This window comes from Pipistrellus hanaki (genome assembly GCF_964339955.1).
Source record: "Pipistrellus hanaki genome assembly, chromosome: 4".
Classification (NCBI taxonomy): Eukaryota; Metazoa; Chordata; class Mammalia; order Chiroptera; family Vespertilionidae; genus Pipistrellus; species Pipistrellus hanaki.
In genome coordinates, this window is record NC_140506.1 from 90011421 (window position 1) to 90031659 (window position 20239).

Sequence of the window (20239 nt, forward strand, 5' to 3'; positions counted from 1 at the left end):
GACATGGTAGAAATTAATACCCAATTAGAGCAGCAAATAGAAAAAATATATAATTAAAAAGCAGGAAAATAGTTTAAGGAAGCTCTGGGAAAATGTAAAATATAACAACATCTGCATTATAGGAATATCAGAAGGGGTATGGGATGAACAAGGAACAGAGAACCTGTTTAAAGAAAAAATGACAGAAAATTTCCCCAACGTGGTGAAGGAAAATGCAACACAAGTTCAGGAGGCACAGAAAGTCCCAATCAAGATGAACCCAAAGAGACCACATGTAGACACCTCAAAATTAAAATGGCAAATGTTAAAGACAAATAATCTTAAAGTCAGCAAGAGAGGAAAAAAATTACATACAAAGGAGTTCCCATTAGAATGTCAACTGACTTCTCAAGAGAAACACTTCAGGCTAGAAGGAAGTGGCATGAAGTACTTGAAGTAATGAAAAGCAAGGGCCTCAATCCAAGACTACTGTATCCAACAAGGCTATCATTTAAAATTGAAGGTGAGCCAAAACCGGTTTTGCTCAGTGGTAGAGCGTCGGTCTGCAGACTGAAGGGTCCCGGGTTCGATTCCGGTCAAGGGCATGTACATTGGTTGGGGGCACATCCCCGGTGGGGGGTCTTTTGATATTTGGCTCTGTTGACTGAGTTTACCGACCACTGCACTAAGCCAAACCAGGTAGAGCACTAACAAGGTTTTCAATAGTCAATGACCAGTTAGCTTTCCTGCTCTGTTGAATGACTTCATTACCTTTGCCTTCATCTTTTGTCAGTTGGTAGGTATTCTTTGTATGTTGGGAATGTCTAATTCTTTATCTGCCTTTTTACAATTATTTTCCAGCCTATTGTTTGACTTAATATTGGCTTTTTTTCTGTTCTATCATAAAACTTCGTTGAGCCGAAACCGGTTTGGCTCAATGGATAGAGCGTCGGCTTGGGGACTGAAGGGTTCAATTCCGGTCGGGGGCATGTACCTTGGTTGCGGGCATATCCCCAGTAGGGGGTGTGCAAGAGGCAGCTGATCGGTGACTCTCTCTCATCGATGTTTCTGACTCTATCTCTCTCCCTTCCTCTCTGTAAAAAACCAATAAAATTTAAAAAAAAAAATTTTGAAATTTAAAATAAAAAAATAAAACTTTGTTGATTCTAAACTTATCTCCATGTTTCCCACAAATAAATCATTTAATCTTGTGTTGAACTTCCAAATTTTACAATAGGATTCACACTGTCAGCTGATTCACTCTTGCAAAATGAACTAAACACTTCTGATTCCAGCAATTGAATGAAAAATTTTGAACGATTAGCAATAGTTTTAAAAAACTATTTCATAATAATATTTTTGTTTATATTTTATTTTAAAGCATCTCAATTTCCCATTTTGTTTCATCATTAAACTTAATGTTCTCTTATGTGTTTTTATTGATTAAATTCCATTTTTTTAATGTAGTATAAGGACAGGAGTCTTACTCTTTTTCAGGACAGTTTTTGCTAGCACCATCTATTTTTACACTAAGTTGAAATGCTGCCCTTTCATATAGGTTCCCATATATTCTGATCAATTTGGGCACTTACTAATCTTTTCTACTGTTCTATTTATGTACTCTTAGTTAAAACCATAGTGCTTTGATTAAAGGAGGGTTTTTGTTTTGTTTAGTTTTTTTTAGTAATGCTGATGTCTGCAAAGGCAGGTAATCTTTACTTTTTTAAAAAGTTTGGTGCTACAGTTTTGACACTAGTCTCTCTATAACATATTTTAAACCATGGCTAAGTGAGTCTCCTATAGTTAGGGATAAGAAAAGACATTCAGCCCCAGCCCTGGCTGGTGTGGTTCAGTTGGTTGAGCATCAACCTGTGAACCAGGAGGTCGGGGTTTGATTCCTGGGCAGGGCCCATGCCTGGGTTGTGAGCTCCATCCCCAGTGAGGGGCGGGCAGGAAGCAGCCCATGGATGAGTGTCATCATTGATGTTTCTACAGCTCCCTCTCCCTTCCTCTCTCTGAAGTAAATAAAGGCATTCATTTATATATTTATTTTCGTCATCCTGCTGGTGGCCAGTGGACAGAGGAATAAGATAATCCCTAGGGTTATTCCCATCCAGATCAGTGTATGGAAACAATGCAAAGAGAAAAGACGCTGTTGGACGTTAGTGAGAAACAAACTGAGAGCATAAATGGCGTGGTCCGGGAACAAGTAGGATGCCTTATATAAAGTAAGATGTGTTGGAAGTTGGCAAGCAGAGAAGAGAAGGGTCGCCAGGCTCTGACCTACTGGCCGGCCCTGAAAGAAGGGACCCAGGATCTGGCAGAAGCCCTAAACCACCCACTCATTTAGGCTCACCCCGGATGAGCCACGGCGACTGAGGCGGCGGGGAATAAACCTTCCGGTCCCAGAGACAACTCGCTTCCGGTCTAGCCAGGGCTCTGCCCCGCCCCAACCGCTGCGCTTGGAGACTTCCCATTGGCTGATTGGAGTTGAACTGCATTTCCCAGCAATCCTAGAGTTAGCCCGTACCTGGAGTGGCGCCAGCCGGGCATGGAGGACTGGAGCTAGCCTTCTGCTTCCCGTCTTTCAGGAAGAGACACAGCGAAAGCGGCTGTCTCCGCGCTGGCCTCCCTCCAGCCCTGTGAGCTCCGCCGGTCCGCCTCGAACCTCGCCTCAACGGCAGACTGCTCGCTCCGAGGAGGGAGACCAGGTCCTCGCACCGGAAACGAGGCACCGGGCGTGACGTCACAGATGCCGAGTTGCCCGGGCTCCCAGAAGGCACCGCGTCCTGTCGTCTTTCCTAACTGACGTATCGGCGGACCAATCGTCTCTGGCAGATTCTGAGGACACTCCCAAGGGCGAGGGGCGGTCTCGGCTTCCCGCGCCTAAGTTTCCCGGTCTCTCCTCCAGCCTGGGTCTCCGGGCTGCCCTCAGCGAGCGCCCAGGGGTGGCAGAGCCTCCGACAGGTGAGGTGCTCCGCGAGGGCGGGAACCAGGCTTGTGGCAACGGCTGGGGAGCTGATCGCGGTCCGTTGTTGGAGGAGCTTGGCTGGAGAGGGGAGCCCGGAGCTGGCCCCAGGCAACGCCCCCGCCGGGCTTTGCGCTAAAGGGAGCCCTTGCCCAATGGGAGAGGTTCTAGTGTGGGCTGGGACTGGTGGTCCTCCTGCGATATGTCACCTGCCGCTTTCAGTAGAGCTCTCTCGGCATAAAGGAGGCCCCTCGTGCGGCTTTGTGTTTTCTTCTCGAGCCGTCGGCTGTCCCTCGAAAGGTATCCGAGGGATCTCCGGTCAGATTCAGTCCAAAGCTGATAGACTTCTATACAGATACACTCGGTAGATGGCCCCCAGATTTCCTGTCTTCTAGCCCAGCGGTTGGCGACCGCTGCTCCAAAGGTTTCCTTAGGTTGGCGACCCCTCTTCTAGCCCGTTGCTCTACCATACATGAGTTAAACAACTCTTCCCAATGGAATTTGTACTCTGTATTTCTTAGGATAATAGCCCTCGGTCTAATGTCGGGTGCCTTTGCTCCCTTCCATTTGGTCCTTGCGGTTTGGCCATCCTCTTCTAGCTTTCATTCTCAGGATCTTCCTTTCAGGCCTTGCTAAAAGAATCCATTTCATCGATGAATTCCCTATCCCCGCTTATCTTTCTTCTCTGACTTAGATCTCACGTGGTCTCACTACCCAAGCCACACGTGTAGACATACCCTGCCTGATCTTGTGGGTAACCGATGATACCTCTTGTCTGCAACTTTCTGGCAGATTTTCTTCAGTAAGAGGTGGCTTCTGAAGCTCTACACAAAGGAGCGTGGTGTGATTTCAAGGCACGATGGCTGCAAAAGTCTTTCCGATGCCTCCGAAGCCAAAGCAGTCCTTTATACTGAGAGTTCCTCCAAACTCCAAGCTAGGCCAAGACCTACTTCAAGATGCTACTAACAGGCCCAAGACCATCCACCAGCTGGTTCTGGAGCACTTCCTCACCTTCTTGCCCAAGCCCGGACTAGCCCAGCCCAATCAGAATGCCAAAGAGACCTTGGTTATCATGAAAGATGTGAGCTCAAACTTTCAGAACAGCGGTAAGAACACTCTGCTTTACTGGAAGAGAAGGGGATGGTGCCCAGGGGCTGAGATAGTCTTTCCTGCTAGTTAGGAATCCCAGTTAGCATGATGGATATTGGAAAAAAAAAAAAGTAGTTGATTTTAATAAGTCAACATGTTGAGGAGAGGGAGTCTTTTTCTCAAGCTGGAGCTTGAGTGGTTTGATGGGTGTGGGTACAGCCATAGGATAAGCAGTGTGTCTCTTTTCTGTAGTGTCAATTTTTCATTGGGAGAAGAGAGTAGGCTATATATATCTAGCCTACGCTTACCCAAGGATATTTTTCCATTGATTTTTAAAGGGGAAGACAGAGAGAAACATGGATGTGAGAGAAACACATCAATTGGTTGCCTCCTGCATGTGCCCTGACCAGGGCCTGTGCCGAGGAGGAGCCTATAACCGAGATTCATGCCCTTGACCGGAATCGAACCTGGGACCTTTCAGTCCGCAGACCAATGCTCTATCCACTGAGCCAAACTGGTTTCGGCAAACAATATCTTTTTTAAGATAAATGAATGTGAATGAATGATAGAATTGATTTTAGATTATGTGGTGTTTTGGAAACTTTGTGCTTGCTTTGGGATTCTTCAGACTACCTTCTCCCAAACCCCTCTTTAGTAGTTGTGGAAATTTTAAAAAGCACTTAGGGGAAATCATTCTTTTCATTGAGGGGACACTATATAATAGTTTCAAGACGCTGTGATTTATGGCTTGATCTCTGGTCTCACAGGACCAGAAAAGACCATGAGTTGCCTGCCAAAGGAGTGAAGATAGCCTGACATTAGGGTGTGTCCGTATTAGACTCACTGACTTTTCCAGTAACTGCAGTTTCCTCTTTTCCCAGTGCAACCTGGTCCCCAAGTGAAGCTTCTGACTAGAGAAGGAATCCAGCAGGAACAGGAGCCAGTATCTTTGTGCTTGAAAGCTGATTCTAAGGTGGGTATGGTTTTCCCATTCATTGTTTGAGTGTATCACCTTCTCTGCTCTTTATTTTAAATATGTTTTTATTGATTTTAGAGAAAGGGAGAGGGATAGAGAGATAGAAACATTGATCGGCTTCCCCCTGCACTCCGCCTACTGGGTTATCATGAGCCCACAGCTTGGACATGTGCCCTGATCTGGAATCTAACCAGTGACTTCCTGGTTCATGGGTGGAGGCTCACTAACCCAGCCCTTCTCTGCTCTTGCTATCCCTCCCAGCTCAGCCAATTTTATATAAAAACATACTCATGGAAGTCAGCTGGGAAAACGGGCTTGTTCTTCACTTTCTCCTTAGATCATTTTCTTCTGCTTGTCTTCTGGCTCCTTTCCTGACTGGCTGCATCTCTATGGGACTTATAAACCCCTTTCACCATTCCTTCGTCATTGGGTCTCAGTATTTCTTATCAACAGGGCTCTCAAGGAACCTCTGTTACTAAGAGGAAGGGGGGCCTGTTGCTCTTTCAGGATCTGGTGGTTTTTGAGGACTTGAATGTATTTCACTCCCAAGAAGAATGTGTGAGCCTGGATCCTATGCAGGAGCCCTCCTCAGAGAAGGAAGAAGACAATATTGGGGAGATGCTGTTAATGGGTAAGAAACCAAGTCCCTTGTGTATTCAGATTGAATGCTATGGGAAAATCATGTTCTACTTCATCTCAGACTTTTTCGAGACACCATTCATACCAACTAAGCACATGCTCACACATGTGTTTAATTTTTGTCTTGTCCCATGAGCCAGAGCCTGCTTCAACTGTGGGTGGCCATTTTCCCTATATCTTGGGGCAGCCAAGGCAGAAGGTCCTTCTCTTGGTAAGCAAGTATTACAGCTGATGTATTAATATCAAGCATTCAAGCAGATAGAAAATGTAGGCAGACATTCTGTATCTATTTTTTGGATCCAGTGCTATTTCCCAGCAGGTATATTATATTATGTTACATTATGTTATATTTATTATATATATATATATATATATATATATATATATATATATATTTTTATATTTATTTTTGTTAATCCTCACCTGAGGATATTTTTCCATTGGTTTTTAGAGAGAGTGGAAGGGAGAGGAAGAGATAGAAAAACATTGGTGTGAAAAAAGACACATCAATTGGTTGCCTCCTACATGGCCCCAACCAGGGCTGGAGATCAAAGCCCACAACTACATGATCTTGACCAGAATCTAACCCGGGACCCTATAGTCCCAGGCTAATACTCTATCCCCTGAGTCAAATCTGCTAGGGCCCAATAGATATATTTTATTATTTTCTTAAAAATATATTTTATTGATTTTTTTATAGAGAGGAGGAGAGAGGGATAGAGAGTTAGAAACATCTATGAGAGAGAAACATCGATCAGCTACCTCCTGCACACACCCCACTGAACAAAACCAGTTTCGGCCCAACAGGTATATTTTATTTTATTTTTTTATTTATTTATTTATTTTTAATTTAAAAATTTATATATCAATAGATTTCCATCTTTTTTTTTTTTTTTCCTATTCAACAGGTATATTTTAAATCTGTGTTTTCATTGGACACATGACACATTGAAGATCCATAGCTGTGAAACCTAGTGTAAAAGAAAAGATAACCAACTATTGGTGGAAATAATATCTGCTTAAAAGCACTTATGTACTAGGCATTAGTCTAAGTACTTTGCATGCATTTATTATCTCTTGTAATTCTCACAACTGTACTGTGGAGTATAGAGTTATTACCATTTTACAGATGATGAAACTGGAGCAGAGAAAAGCTACTTGTTAAAGGTCACACAGTAGTAGGTAGTGGAGCAGAGATTGGGGTCCTGGGAATCTAACATCAGATCTTACATTCTTGACCCAGAGCTGTACTGTCTCCTTGCTGAATCTCTCATAATTTTGTCAGTGAATTTTCTGTATGGTTGGTGAAGGGCCCTTCTTCATCTGTACTCATTTTCCAGTAAGGGTTAGCAGGTATCCTCAGTGATACATATTAACTCATCTGGCCGCAGCTTAACCTTAGAGATGCTTCAGCTTTTCTCTACAAGAACACTGTTTCTGGAGAGCAAGGGTGAGTCTCGAGAGCCATAAATCATTTGGTTTGGCCCTGCCAAGGCAACTACAGGCAGGACTCGAAATTCAATAAATCTAGTTTTTTTTCATAGCAACATAAATTTATATTAAGTCCCTGTTCTCTATTTTTTTTCAAGAAACACATTCACATTGCTGCTCAGATTTTGAAATTTACTATAATTGTCAGTTCAAAAAAATAAAAAATAAAAATTTATATTAAGTGAATTATATTAAGCAAAAGATGTTGTAAAATATCCAAATGGCCCTCATCAGATAAAAGGTCCCCCACCTCTGTCATAGAGTCAGGGGCCTTCAAAAATCATTTAGCTGAGTGCCTAATACTTTTACTTGATTTCCTGGCTGTTTGTTCTGAGGCTGAAGTTGAGCAGAGAGTAGGTGTTGTGAGTTGCCTAAGATGACAAAAATCCATGACTATTAAACTCTGTATTTTCTTACACATATGGTCAGGGTAGTGGGCCAGGTTAATTTCCCACAGATTATTCTGTTTTCTTTATTTTAGGAAGAAGTATAGACAGATAAGATTTGTTATATGAGTTTTTTCCTGACTCTTGGGCAAAGCTAGCATTTATTTTGGATGATAGGCTGGTGGTTATGTTGCCAACACCAGGAATACTTTGGCCATGCACCTTCAGGTCTAGAGACCCAATGCTCACTCTCCCCTCCCTTGCCCATACCCTAAAATTGATTATTTAAGCTTAGAGTCAACAATAAATAGCAAAGATATACATATGATTTTTTAAAACACTTAAGTCGCCGAAACTGGTATCAGTGGAAAGAGTGTCGGTCTGCAGACTAAAAGGTCCCAAGTTCGATTCCAGTCAAGAGCATATATTGTACATTGGTTGCGGGCACATCCCCAGGAGGGGTTATGTAGGAGGCAGCTGGTCGATGTTTCTCTCTCATCGATGTTTCAAGCTTTCTATCTCCTTTCCTCTCTGTAAAAAAATCAATAAAATATATATTTTTTAAATATAATAAAAAAATAAAACACTTAAGTCACCCTGGCTAATGTTGTTCAGTGGTTAAAGTATCAGCCACGCAATGAAGGGTCTTGGGTTTGAGTCCCATTCAAGGTCACGGACCTGAGTTACAGGTTCAATTCCAGACCCTGTCAGGGCACATGCGGGAGGGAGCCAATCGATGTCTCTCTCTCACATCAATGTTTCTCTCCTCTCTGTCTCTCCCTCTCTCCCTTAAAAAAAAAAAAAAATTCTTAAGCCGCTCATCAATATTTAGTAAGTGCCCCTTGTTTCTTTCCTCAGGCAGGGTTGGGTTCTGGAGTTGATTAAAAATATACATATTACTTGCCGAGACCGGTTTGGGGGGTTGTGCAGGAGGCAGCTGGTCGATGTTTCTCTCTCATTGACGTTTCTAACTCTCTGTCCCTCTCAATTCCTCTCTGTGTAAAATCAATAAAATATATTTTTAAAAAAACATATATATATATATATATATATATATATATATATATATATATATATATATATATATATACACACACACACATATTATTCCAGTCCTGCCTTCTAGGACTTTCCAATTTGTTCTGTAAGGTAAATCATTCACATAAAGAGATAAGCAGTGTGAAACCATTATAACTATATATAAAGAGATGTGACAAGATAGAGACAGGATTTAGACCCAAGAGCAGAGTTTGGAAGAAGATGACTTTTCTTTCCATAGAAGAACTAAAATGAGATTATCCTCTGGGCACTGGGACATTGGGGGTTGGGAGTCAGATGTAGACGTGGGTATTTGGGAAACATCAGCATACAGCTGGAAACAGTAACATCTGGCCAGTTTGCAAAGGGAGAAGTGCAAGGGAATGAACCTGGGGGAGCCAGCAATCAAAGAAGAGTTGTCAATAGAGGGGAATAGAATGTGTGTCTCTATCCAAGTGAACATGAAAACAGTTAGAAATGTAGAAACTTAAATTCTCAGTGAGATAGTTCCTATAGCTATATCTACTTATACTGTGGTAAGAGAACATATCTTGCCAAAACTGGTTTGACTCAGTGGATAGAGCATCCGCGGACTGAAAGGTCCAAGGTTCGATTCCGGTCAAGGGCATGTACATTGGTTGCGGGCACATCCCCAGTAGGGGGTGTACATGAGGCAGCTGGTCGATGATTCTCTCTCATCGATGTTTCTAGCTAGCTATCCCTTTCCCTTCCTCTCTGTGAAAAATCAATAAAATATAAAATATATTTTTAAAAAAAGAACATATCTTTCCAAGATACATACACACTGACTCTCCTCCCTGAAGCAAAGAAAACCTTAGTGGATTCCAGAGTAGAAATAACAATAGGATCTACCCAGTACAACTAGAAATTAATAATGAAATGGGGGGAAAGTTCCACCTGGAAATTTTAAAAATTAATAAATTACCTGAGTCAAAGGGGAAATACAAGTTAAAGTTATATAATTTTTAGAAAACTGTGTGTCACAATTTATGGTATAGCCTAAAGTGGTACTCAAAGATTATGGCTCTAAAAACATGTAGAAAAATAAAGTAATTAAGCCTATGACTCAGAGTTAGGAAAACAAAGTATTCATAAATACTAAATTAGAAATCAGTAAGTTAAAAAAACAAGAATAAGAAAGATTTTTAAAAAATATATAAACTAATTTATATGAGCAAATTGAAAATTATAGAAACTAGCCCCCATCAGAGAAAAAGGACCAGCTTCAGTTTCACAGAAAATTCTTGAGTTCTTTTTTTTTAATTAAATTATTAACTGTGTACATATTTTAACATTGCCCCCCCCCCATACATACCCACCCTCCCCAGAGTTTTGTGTCCATTGGTTGTACTTATATGCATGTATACAAGTCCTTCGGTTGATCTCTTATCTCCCCCAGATCTCCCTCCCCTCCCCGCTCTAATTTGACAGTCTGCTTGTTGCTTTACTGTCTCTATATCTATCGTTTGGTTCATCAGTTTATAATGTTCTTTATTATCCATAAATGAGTGAGGTCATGTGGTGTTTCTCTTTCATTGACTGGCTTATTTCACTCAGCATGATGTTCTCCAATTCCATCCAGGTTGCTGCAAATGATGAGAATTCCTTCTTTGTTATGGCAGCACAGTATTCCATTGTGTATTAGGGGTGTCGAACTCAATCAGAGAAGGGGCCAAAATCTAAAATCCAGCCTAAATCGCGGGCCGAATGGTTTACTGAACAGTCATAAACTGACAATGTCATAAACTGACAGCGGAGTGCAGTGATGACAGCGCGGTGCGGGCCACATTGCAAGGCCTGGCGGGCTGGATTTGGCCCGCGGGCCTTGTGTTTGACACATGTGGAGATGTACCATAGTTTTTGGATCCAATCATCTGCTGACGGGCACCTAGGCTGTTTCCAAATTCTGGCTATTGTAGATTGTGCTGCTATGAACATAGGGCTGCATATATCCTTTCTGATTGGTGTTTCTAGTTTCTTGGGATATATTTTTAGGAGTAGATTACTGGGTCAAATGGGAGTTCCATTTTCAGTTTTTTGAGGAAACTCCACACTGTTCTCCACAGTGGTTGCACCAGTCTGCATTCCCACCAGCAGTGCACGAGGGTTCCTTTTTCTCCACAACCTCGCCAACACTTGTCGTTTGTTGATTTGATGATGTTGGCCATTCTGACAGGTGTGAGATGGTACCGCATTGTTGTTTTGATTTGCATCTCTCTCTTGTGAGTTCTTAAAAACTAGACAATTCAAATGCTATGAAAAATTCCAGAGTACAGAAAAAAAAATGTTCAAATTATTTTTATGAAATTAGTGTAACAAAGATACCACAACCTGATAAAACTGCTGTGACCAGCCCTAGCCAGTTGCTCAGTGGTTAGAGCATCAGCCCACGGACTAAAGGGTCACGTGTTTGATTCCCGGTCGAGGGCAGGTACCTGGGTTTTGGGTTTGATCCCCAGTCTGGACGAGTGTGGGAGGCAACCATTCGATGTGTGTCTCTCTTTCTCTCCCTTTCTCCTCCCTTCCAGTGTGTCTGAAAAATCAGTGTAAAAAAATATCCTCAGGTGAGGACTGAAAAATAATGATAAATTTAAAAAAAATTGCTGTGACCAAATAAAATTTATTCCAGGTATGCAAAACTGGTTTAATACTAGAAAGACTGTTAATATATTCCATCTTATAATGAAGGAAAAAATGCAAGATCATTTTCATAGTTACTGAAAAGGTATTTAACTAAATACCCCTGCTTCATAAGAATACTTAACAAAATAGTACTTAGTGAACACATCCTTAATAAGGTACTTATCTTTTCAGCCAGCATCACCTTAACAGGAAATACTGGGGGCATTCCCACTAAAATTAGGAATACAACAATGAAGCCCACTGTCACTACTTCTGTATTTAATATTATATTTTGGGTATTTGGCCAGTGCAGTTAAATGAGAAAGAAGTTAAGTGTATAACAATTTTGAGAGAAAGATAAAAGTACATCTGTTTACATATGTTACAACTGTGTAACTAGAAAACTGTAGAAAATATCTGAAAACTTACTATAAATAAGAGCATTTGGTATCGCATTGGATTGTAAAATATTACAGTATATGGAAATCATTAGCTTTCATATGCAAACAATCAAATAGAAGATATAGGAACAAAAAAAAGATTAAACACCTAGAAATAAACTTAAGAAATGTGCAAAAATTATTAGGAAACCCTTAAAACACTTGTAAAGGACACAGAAGCAGATTTGAATGAATGAAAAGAAACACCATGTTCTTGAGCAGGAAGATTTAATGTATAAAGGTCAGTTCACCCCAAGTTGATTATGAATTCAAATCTCATTAACAATACCAATAGGATCTCTCCCACCTCCTGCAATTAGACAATCTGATACCAAATTCAAATGGATTTGAAAGTCTTAAAAGAAAAGATCAATAAATTAAATACATAAAAGTGAAAAATATATGTAAGTTTTAAAAGGCAACAAATTGGAAATATTTATAACTCGGACAAAAGCTTAATCTTCCTAACTTATAAACAGTTTCTAGAAGTAGGGAAGAGAAAATCCAACAGATTCACATAGAAATACAAATTACCTTTAAATGCAAGAAAATATGTCCAGTCCTACTCATAATTAGAAATACAAATTAAACCTCTACTGAGTTACCATTTTTTAAATATATATTTATTGATTTCAGAGAGGAAGAGAGCGGGAGAGAGAGATAGAAACATCAATGATGAGAGAGAATCATTGATTGCCTGCCTCCTGCATGCCCCCTATTTGGGATCAAGCCTGCAAGCCAGGCATGTGCCCCTGATTGGAATCAAACCCGGGATCCTTTATTTTGCAGGCCGTCACTCTGTCCATCGAGCCAAGTCAGGTAGGGCCTGAGTTACCATTTGTTAAAATCAGATTTACATAAGTCAGTATTGTAGCAACACTTTGGTAGTGAGGTTGTTGGGAGACAGCTATATTGCTGGTAGGTATACGGAATAGTACAATCCTATGTATGGGAATCTGTAATTATCCATGTTACAGATGCATTAACTCTTGGATCCAGCAGTACCACTTCTGGGAATCTGATCTACAGGTCACAGCAACAGTACATATTCAAAATGATGTACGTAGTTATTCATTGTGGTGGTGTTTCTAAAAACAATGGTTGAAAACAATCCAGGTGTGTCTGCAGAGTTGATTATGATATGTCCACACATCATATTGTGATAATCTCTATATACTGGAATATAGTGATTGAAATAAAACAAGCAGAAATATATAGTATACTATCTTTTATATAAGAAAGAGGGAGAGCTCTGACTGGTTTGTCTCAGTGGATAGAGCACCAGCCTGTTGACTGAAGGGTCCCAGGTTCGATTCTGGTCGAGGGCACGTACCTTGGTTGCAGGCACATCCCCAAAAGGGGGTGTGCAGGAGGCAGCTAATCAATGTTTCACTCTCATTGATGTTTCTAACTCTCTCTCCCTCTCCCTTCCTCTCTGTAAAAAAAAATATATATATATATATGAATGAGGGAGAGAAAGAAAATGTATTGCCTAAAGAAACAATGGAAGATTAAAAAGAAACTAATAAAAACTGGTACCACTCGGAGAGATGAATAGAATGGATGGGGATAGGGATTGGATTAAGACTTCTCATTGCATACCGTTTTATGTTTTGATTTTTGAGCAATATAAATATATTAGCTACTAAATTTTTTAATTTTAAAAATTAGTACATTAGCCGAAACCGGTTTGGCTCAATGGATAGAGCGTCAGCTTGGGGACTGAAAGGTCCCAGGTTCGATTCCAGTCAAGGGCATGTACCTTGGTTGCGGGCACATCCCAATAGGGGGTGTGCAGGAGGCAGCTGATCGGTGACTCTCTCTCATCGATGTTTCTAACTCTCCATCTCTCTCCCTTCCTCTCTGTACAAAATCAATAAAATATATTTTTTTAAAAAATTAGTACATTAAAGAAAAACCATGAATGTCTATAAATTGTCCTCAAAACAGTCCTTTAATATAACCAAATATGTATAATCATTCATAAAACACTGATGGTAATTCCTTACAACAGAACAAAATAAAGAAACCTGCTTTCACTATATCATTAACTAGGTTTTCTAAAACAAGAAAAAGGGGTTAAAAAGAATAAATATTGCCCAGCTGTGGTGACTTAGTGGATTGAGCATTGTCCCATGGACCAAGAGGCCCTGGGTTTGATTCCCAGTCAGGGTACATGCCCAGGTTGCAGGCTCGATCTCCAAGAGGCTGCAAGAGGCAGCCAATCTATGAGTCTTTTTCATCATTGATGTTTCTATTTCTCTGTCTCCCTTCCTCTCTAAAATCAGTAAAAATATAGAAAATGATAAGAAATATTGGAAAGGGAGGGAATCAATAAAATATATATATTTTTAAAAAGACCTGTGATGAAAATTGGCATAGGCTTTACCCAGCATTTTCATTATCCTAAGGAAATAAAGGGAATAATTAAAATAGAATAAATCCATTAGTGTGTGAAACTACTAAATCCAGTAGAAATTCACATTCCAGCTTTTGGGTCAGCCACATATCTTTTTTTTTTTTTTTTAAATATATTTTATTGATTTTTTTTATAGAGAGGAAGAGAGAGGGATAGAGAGTCAGAAACATCAATGAGAGAGAATGATCGATCAGCTGCCTCTTGCACACCCCTTAATGGGGATGTGCCCGTAACCAAGGTACATGCCCTTGGCCGGAATCGAACCTGGGACCCTTCAGTCCGCAGGCCGATGCTCCATCCACTGAGCCAAACCGGTTTCAGCTCAGCCACATATCTTAAGTAGTTGATTTAAAAATTGATTTCAGAGATGAAAGAAGAGGGAGAGTGAGCTAGAAACATCGATAAGAGAATAATTGATCAGTTTCCTCCTGCATGCCCCACACTGGGGATTGAGCCCGAAACCCGGGCATGTTCGATGCCCTGACAGAGAATCGAACCTTGACCTCCAGGTTCATATGTTGATGCTCAACTGCTGAGGCCTAAGCATTTAATTTAACCTTTTTAATTTATTCTCAGTAAGTTGGCCAGAATTTAGAGGTCCCTTGTCACTCAATCTATTTTCAGCATAGAGTTTTTCACTTCGCTACCTAGTCATTATAATCTTATCTTACAGGGTTTTTGTTGTTGTTTTGAACTATAATAAAAATTCAGAAAAGTTTACAAATAAGTGTATAACTCAAATTTTCACAAAACATACACATTTGTCTAACTACCACCCAAAATTGACTTCCTACCACTGCAGAAATTCCTATTGTGCTCCACCTAGTTACTACTACTACTTTCTTCCTCTTCCCAAAAGGCCACTGTTGGCTTCTACCATAGTTTTATCTACCATAGTTTTATCAGTTGTAGTAATCACTTTGATTCCCAAGTAATAATCTATTGTGTCAATGTATTACATCTTCTCTATTTTAGGGTATTTTAATTGTTTATGGTTTTTTACTACATGGACATTGTAATATTATCTAATGCTATAATATTGTAACAGTTAATGTAGTGAGAACCTAGAAGTAAGTCATCTTACCGTTCACTTATTGACCTAAAGATTACCAGTGGTACCCTTCAATATTTATGTTCTTCATCCCCTAGTACTTAGCTCAATGCTTTACACATATAAATTCAATATGAATTCATTGAGTGAAATAAAGTCTTTTAGTATAGTCTCATTTTTTCTTTCACATAAAAAGAGTACTGTGTGCTTATATTGTGGGATATGAAAAGATTTATTTCTCATGTATCCGACCCTTAATAAGAGTATAAAAGGAATGTTGGTGGCAATTATCTACCAGTCCTCAGATTTGTGATTTTTAATGTTATTTCATGAGAAATCAAACTTATTTTTTCCCCTCCTGGTATCATGTCCCTCAAAAGTTACTAAATTCTCTTCTTTTGTTTTAACAGCCAATGGCAGTAATCCTGAGGGTGAAGATTATAGAGAAGATTCTTCAGATTGTGATGAAATGGATTGTTCTGTGGTCTCTGAGCAATCTCCAGATTGCCATAAAGAAAAAATAATAAATACATCCATTCCAAATGAAAGGAAAGTGAGAAATCTTTTAATTACCATTGAAAATGATACTCCACTAGAGGACCTCTCAAAATTTGTGGATGTCAATATTATTGCGCTTAACCAAAATCGGAGATCAAGAAGATGGTACACTTGTCCACTGTGTGGGAGACAGTTTAATGAAAGTTCTTACCTTATTTCCCACCAGAGGACTCATACTGGAGAAAAACCCTATGACTGCAGTCACTGTGGGAAAAGCTTCAATCATAAAACAAACCTTAACAAACATGAGCGAATCCATACAGGAGAGAAACCTTATTCATGTTCAAAATGTGGGAAAAATTTTCGTCAAAATTCTCACCGTAGTCGCCATGAAGGAATCCATCTAAGGAAGAAGGTATTTAAATGTCCAGAATGTGGGAAAACCTTCCCAGAGAACAAAGAATTTGTGCTTCATCTGCAGAGTCATGTGGCTGAGAGGCCATATGGTTGCAAAAAATGTGGGAGAAGATTTGGTCGGCTGTCAAACTGTACACGGCATGAGAAAACCCACTCAGCATGTAAGACCCGAAAGCAGAAGTGTGATCAGGAAAGGTCTGATGGTCCTGCCTCAACATGAAATGTTTCATAAGAAATCCTGAATTTCCATGCTGTCTGGAAAGATACAGATATTATGAAACCCTCATAATAGCCCAAATTGAATAAATACCTATCTTGGTTAAACCTCAAATTTTTAGAAAATTCACAGGGAAGAAAATGTCCCTATACCTCAGATAGCAGCCAGGCTTTTGAGACTTAGGCGCTTTCCTTTGTGAGCTTATACAACAATGTACAAGTCACAGATCTCTTTCCTATGAAAAGATCCAAATATGAGTGTGGAAGTTGTTTACCTGCAAAGTGAACAGAGTAATTCTTGTGTACTGAAAGTATATCTACTTTTACACACTTGAGAAAAGAGAAATAATGCAAAGTTCCTTTTCTGGACTGGTATTCTGAAAGACCCAAACTACTGATTGTTAAGCCAACAGCTTATATTCGTGTAATCTTCTAAGAACACCCTCTCAAAGCTTGAGTGTTGAAAGAGATTGTTAGCTTTAGAATATAGGAAAACATAGCAATTGAATATCAAAAAGGCTTATTATTTGTGATCTGTCAGTTTGCAATTTATGGGGGAAATGGGCTTTTATAAAAATGTTTTTCACAATGTAATTTTAAAATGTCTACTACTTTTACTACTCTTGTTCAGCTAGCAATTGCTCAAACTGCACTTTGATGCCTTTCCCTTGCCAAAAACAGAAGTTTGGATCACTGATCCAGCCACCCAAACCCTCTACTGGAAAACCTCTTCAGAACCTTGTTCCTCTGCTGAGCCAAGAAGACTTACTAAGAAGGAAACCCCAAGAGCCTGGAAAGGAGGAGGAACACGTTGGCTTGGGTCCATGGTGACTCAATAACCTCACCATATGCTTAATTCCCCTCTAAGCAGTTATCAGAACTTTGGCAATGAGTGGTCACTACCTCACAAGCAAAGTGTTTTATTTGTAGAAATTAGGTCACATGGTCCCTCAAGAGACAGGATTCCTGTGTCTTCACTGTCATAGATATTTGTTCTCTTTGGCCTGATATCAAACTTTCCTGACTTACCTTCTCAAAGCAAGGCCTGTGGTGCCTTCATGGGACTGATCCTGTGATGTGTGAATTTAAGGATTCTTGTTCAGTTTTGCTCCTTTTGGTTTCCCTAAAATTTTCCATTGGTATTTTGATTGAAATAAGTTAATCCTCTTCTAAACTACTTAGAAAAATCTGTTTACAAATTTTGTTTCCCAACCAGAAACATGTGTTTTCACTTAAAGTACTCTGACTACATTTTTCTCATTTTGTATTGTAAATAGTTTTTTATTATATTTTTCTAGTTATTGCTCTTATATAGGAAAGTTATTTTTAATTATATATTTGTGAAACTAGCCACTTCACTGAATGTTCTTAATTTTCAGTAATTTCTCAGTTCTATTTTGTGGTTAAAAATTATACCATCTATAAGTAATAGTTTTGTTTCATCCTTTCTGCCTATTGCTCCTTCTTTTGTTATTTTTTTTAAACACATAGTTTTAAGCTTTATTTTGGTACAGAACATTTTATGATACAGTGCAATCCTGAGTCCTAATTAAAAGACAATAACAGCCCAGCTGGTGTGGCTCAGTGATTGAGCATTGACCCATGAACTGGGAGGTCATGGTTCTATTCCCCTGGATTTCAGGTTCAGTCCTCAGTAGGGGGCATGTAGGAGACAGCCGATCAATGATTCTTATCATTGATGCTTCTCCCTCTCTGAATTCAATAAAAACATCCTATATAATAGAAGGGTAATACAAATCGACTGAACGGCTGTAAGACCAGTTGCTATGACACACACTGATCACCAGGGAGCGGGCAATGAAGGAGCTGCAGGCCAACCTCTCGGTCCCTTACCCCAGTGGCAGGTTCTGATCGCCTGATGGGGGTGGGTGGTGGCAAGGTGATGGGGCTGGCTGCAGGCAACCGGGGAAGATAGCCTGATCACAGGCCAGGCCTCATTAAAAATAAAAACCAACACTTAAAGGGCCACAGCACAGTTATCCTTCATTGATTTGTATTTCAAGCCTATAGTACTCATTAACACCAGTGACAAAACTGGCTGCCCATGTTATTCTCCTATTCCTCCAGAATTATTGCCTGGGTCCACCAGCTATTGGCACCAGAGGACTGGCTCGCACACCTAGAGTGTACTTAAAGACTGCATGCAGGGCAGTGAGGAGAAGAGGTGGGCCATCTGGTCCTCAAGGCCTGTGGATGGGTGATGCTCACAATCTAAACAACCTCCCACACCTGGAGGTTCCTCTGTCTCCAGAGCCCCAGTGTGGTGAGGGCCAGCCAGTGCCTACTCTTCCCAGACGGCAGTGCCTGGACTGGCCCAATTTCCCGGGCCTTCACCCTTGCCCAGGAGCACAGCACCAGAATGCCCCCAAATGCAGATAGCACCAGAAAGCTCTTAGATGAGTAAAGTGCTCATCTCTCTGTCTCTCCCTCTCCCTTTCACTCTCTCTAAAAATCGGTGGGAAAATATCCTCAGGTGAGGATTAATAACAAAAAGTAGAAAACAATGAAATTTAAAGCAATCAATAAAACCAAAATCAAAAGCTGGTTCTTTGAAAAGATCAATACAAATGATAAACCCCTAGCCAGACTTCCAACAAAAGAGAGAAGGCACAAATTACTGCTAGGAAAATGAAATGAAAAAGGAGCCATCACTATAAGTCCTATGGACATTAAAAGGATAATAGAAGAATATTATGAACAACTCTATGCCCATAAATTTGATAACTGAGATTAAATGGACCAATTCCTTGAAAAGCAATCTACCAAAATTCAAGGAAAAATAATCTGAATAGGCCTATATTTAACTGTGAATAATTAATAACCTTCTAAAACAAAGTACTGGGCCCAGATGCTTTTACTGCTGAATTCTAAAAAAAAAAAAAAAAAAAAAAAAACATGTAGGAAGAGATTATGCCAGTTCTTTACAATCTTTACCAAAAATAGAAACAAAAGGAATACTTTCTAACTCATTCTATGAGACCAGCATTATCCTAATACCAAAGCCATTACAAAAAAGGAAGTCTATTATCTCTCATGGACATATATGCCAAAATCTTTAAAATATTAGCAAATCGAATCCAACAGTTATAATAAATGTTTGATGTTAGTCTACATACAGTTCAGCTTTTGGTGTGAAATTCTTCAGCTGCAAGAAAGAACATTTGGTTTATTTCACTAGTAGGAATATCTCTTAACGCTGGGATGGCCTCTTTTGTATTTCTTCTGCTGTTGATTTTTAGCATAGTTATCTATGGTTGTGTGAATAGAATTGAGTGGATAGGTACTCATCATGCTTAAAAGTACATACCTGATTGCTCTAGAATGAGGAGGCAGACAGGTAATGCAATTGCCCAATACTTTTGGGACCATAGGTTAAGCCTAAAGAGTTTAGCCAAAATTCAGAAATAGAAGCCCACATGAGATATAGTAGAAAACTATCATATCAAATATAACATAAAAATAACACACAGGCACATACAGAGCCCTTCTCTACCATTATCGATGTCTCTTTCAGAAGCTCATAGAGATAAAACAAACAAACAAAACAGCCAATTATTCCTGAGTTTATCTCAAGCTCAGCTGATGGATTCAGGACTCTTATTATTCCTAGATCTGGAAGGAAGTTCTTCAAAGAACTTCACTCACTAGCAAAGAAATATTGACAGCTCCACTGTTATGATCTTGTTATGAGGAACTGGCCGATGCTTCTCTTCACTATAAGGTTTGGAAAGTCTTGGAAATATAGGTAGTTCCTGAGCAAATAAGGAGCAGAGGTTCATGGCCGTAGCCCTCTGAGCAGGAAGGATGTTGGGGAAATTAGAGATGGGTATTTATTGTAGCTTCCAAGTCCGTTGGACCAAATTCCCTGAGAACCTCATTAGAGATAAGCAAAAAGAACTGTCCCACCTACACTCTGGTCCCTGGGGACTCAACAATGATGATGAAGTGTATTATCAAGTCCTAAGTCA

The 20239-nt window shown here is 39.9% G+C and overlaps 1 protein-coding gene across 2 annotated transcripts; it reads left to right on the plus strand.

Annotated features, from left to right (window-relative positions):
- Nucleotides 1-2811: 2811 nt before the first annotated feature.
- On the plus strand, nt 2812-19728 carry ZNF200 (zinc finger protein 200). 2 transcript variants are annotated; one of them, XM_084882424.1, is made up of 5 exons: nt 2812-2946; nt 3642-4053; nt 4918-5009; nt 5520-5643; nt 15530-19728. In XM_084882424.1, the coding sequence occupies exons 2-5, from the start codon at nt 3807-3809 to the stop codon at nt 16252-16254; spliced, it is 1188 nt and encodes a 395-aa protein (XP_084738550.1). In that variant the 5' UTR covers nt 2812-2946; nt 3642-3806; the 3' UTR covers nt 16255-19728. The 2 variants fall into 2 exon arrangements, with proteins under 2 accessions (XP_084738550.1, XP_084738549.1); XM_084882423.1 differs by having other exon boundaries at nt 2813-2946; nt 3740-4053.
- Nucleotides 19729-20239: the final 511 nt, after the last annotated feature.